The sequence below is a fragment of the Eimeria mitis genome, genomic scaffold, assembly GCF_000499745.2.
Source record: "Eimeria mitis Houghton genomic scaffold, Emh_scaff1293, whole genome shotgun sequence".
In the NCBI taxonomy this organism is placed as follows: Eukaryota; Apicomplexa; class Conoidasida; order Eucoccidiorida; family Eimeriidae; genus Eimeria; species Eimeria mitis.
In genome coordinates, this window is record NW_013568629.1 from 5,942 (window position 1) to 8,536 (window position 2,595).

At 32.8% G+C, this 2,595-nt stretch overlaps 1 protein-coding gene across 1 annotated transcript in view; it reads right to left on the reverse strand.

Annotated features, from left to right (window-relative positions):
- The window catches only part of EMH_0033930 (chromodomain helicase DNA binding protein, putative), a gene marked incomplete at both ends in the record, with an annotated part of 5,225 nt that overhangs the window by 2,485 nt on the left and 145 nt on the right, over positions 1 to 2,595 (reverse strand). The window contains one exon of the mRNA XM_013494804.1: positions 2,098 to 2,593. Coding sequence (XP_013350258.1) covers positions 2,098 to 2,593 — 496 coding nt within the window. The remainder of the gene's footprint in view (positions 1 to 2,097; positions 2,594 to 2,595) is intronic.

Here is a 2,595-nt window from a genome sequence, read left to right on the forward strand (position 1 = left end):
GAGAGAGAGAGAGAGAGAGAGAGAGAAATTTACCTGAGTCGAAGATGATAACAGTATCAGCTGAGGTGAGATTGATGCCAAGTCCCCCCGCCTTTGTGGATAAAAGAAAACAAAAATCTGTACTATCGGGCGCATTGAAGTGATCCATTGCCTTTCTACGCACTTCTTTTGTCATCGTGCCGTCGAGCCGCTATACACATACATACACACACACACATATTTATTTATTTATTTATTTTATTTTTTTATTTTGTTTTTTTTTTGTTTTGTTTTTTTGCTTGGTTTGGTTGGTTTGGATGGTTTGGTTGGTTGGTTAAGGAAAATGATAGATATAGAAAAAAAGGAAATAGAGAAATAAACAAATAAAAAGAAACAAACAAATAAAAAGAAACAAACAAATAAAAAGAAACAAAAAGAAATAAACATATAAAAAGAAATAAAAGAAAGAGAGAAACAAAAAGAAATAAAGAAAGAAAATAAATAAATAAATAAATTAAAAAGAAAAAAATAAAGAAATAGCTGGTGTTTAAGCTGAGAGAAGATCGATGCAGGATATATAAAAATACAAAAAAGATAAATATAAACAACAAAAAAACAGAAAAAAGAAAAACAAAGAAACAAACAAAAACAAAAACAAACAAACAATTAAATAAACAACAAAATAAATAAATAAAAAATAAAATAAATAAAAAATAAAATAAATAAATAAATAGAGAGTATAACACCTGAGTCAAAAGAATTCCGCTAGCAGATTAAGCATTTGCATATAAACAAAAAAAGATAAATATAAACAACAAAAAAACAGAAAAAAGAGAAACAAAGACACAACCAAAACCAAAAACAACAAAACAAAAAACAAAATAAAATAAAATAAAATAAAATAAATAAATACCTGATGCTTATATCCCCTGAGCTTAAGAAACTCTGCCAGCAGATTAAGCATTTTAACCATTTACAAAAAAAGATAAATATAAACAACAAAAAAGCAGAAAAAAGAAAAAAAAAGACACAAAAACAAAACCAAAACAAACAAACAAACAAAAAAAAAACAAAAAATAAAATAAATAAATACCTGATGTTTATATCCTCTGAGCTTAAGAAACTCTGCGAGTAGATTAAGCATTTTAACCATTTGTGAGAAAATAAGAACTCTATGTTTTTTTTGTTTGAGTCTGAGTAGTAATTTATCTAAAAGTAAAATTTTAGCGGATCCATCAACGAGAAGTTTATTTCTTTTTTCTGTATTTTGGGGTGTATATACAAGAAAAGGATGATTGCATACTTTCTTTAGCTCCATACATATATTTTGTAGATTTGTTTTATTTCCTCCTCCTTTTTTTATTAATTTTGTATAGTTTTTTGTTAGTATTAATCTATAAAAATATAACTGCAGAGGAGACATCTCTATTCTTAATATACTTTCAACTTTAGTGGGTATCGAACGCTCGACGTCTTTTTTTACTCTTCTTAATATATATAAATTAAGCTCTTGTTGTAGTTTATATAATTGTTTTGTTTTATCTTCTCCCACATCCTGGTGTTTATCTATTAAATAATATTTATTATAAAACTCTGTATAGTTTTTATGTATATTTGGATTGAGAAAATGTAATAAGTTAAACAACTCTTCTAGGTTGTTATGCAGTGGAGTTCCCGATAAAAATAATTTATGTTTTGTAGTAAACAAAGACAGCTCCATGAATCTCTTGCTGCTGCTGTTTTTTAGTTGGTGAGCCTCATCGACCACTAGCAGTGACCAGTGGACCTTTTTGAGCTGCTCTGCATCGTAGGAGTTGTTTAATATAGATGGAGTGGTTATACAAACGTCAAAACTATAAACATGTAGTTTATTATGTATTTTTTTCATCTCATAATATCTTATTAGGTGCCTAGCAACAGCATTACCATATATACAAACAACAGCAGCAGCAGGTAACCATCTATTAAACTCACTCACCCATGTATCTAGTGTAGATTGAGGGACTATGATTAAACAAGGAGAAAGAACCTCCTCGATAAAAAGTAAATGACCTATTATACATATTGTTTGTATTGTTTTTCCTAAACCCATCTCATCTGCTAGCAGCACGGATACACCTCGCTTCATTCTGCTTAAAACCCAATTCACTCCCATCAACTGATAGTCTCGTAAACACTGACGCTCTCGACCCCTGCTGCTGCTGCTGCTGCTGCTGCTGTTGCTGCTGCTGGGGGTGGTGGTGGTGGTGGTGGTGGTAGTGGTCGCGGTGGTTGTGGGGGTTGAGGAGGAAGCAGCGGTTGTTTCGGTGCTGTCTTGTTGTTGCTGCTGTTGCTGCTGTTGTTGTTGCTGCTGGTTTGTTTCTTCTTGCTGCTGCTGCTGCTGCTGCTGCTGTCCCTCTTGTTGCTGCTGTTCTTCTTGTTTAACTTGCTGCTGTTGTTGTTCTCCCTGTTCTTGTGTTCCCTCTTTCTGCTGCTGCTGCTCTTGCTGCTGCTGCTCTTGCTGCTGCTGCTCTTGCTGCTGCTGCTGCTGCTGTTGCTGTTGCTGCTGTTGCTGCTGGGGTGCATCTATATCTATATATTCAGTATTCATATAATGTGGTGTTTGTGTATAAGGAT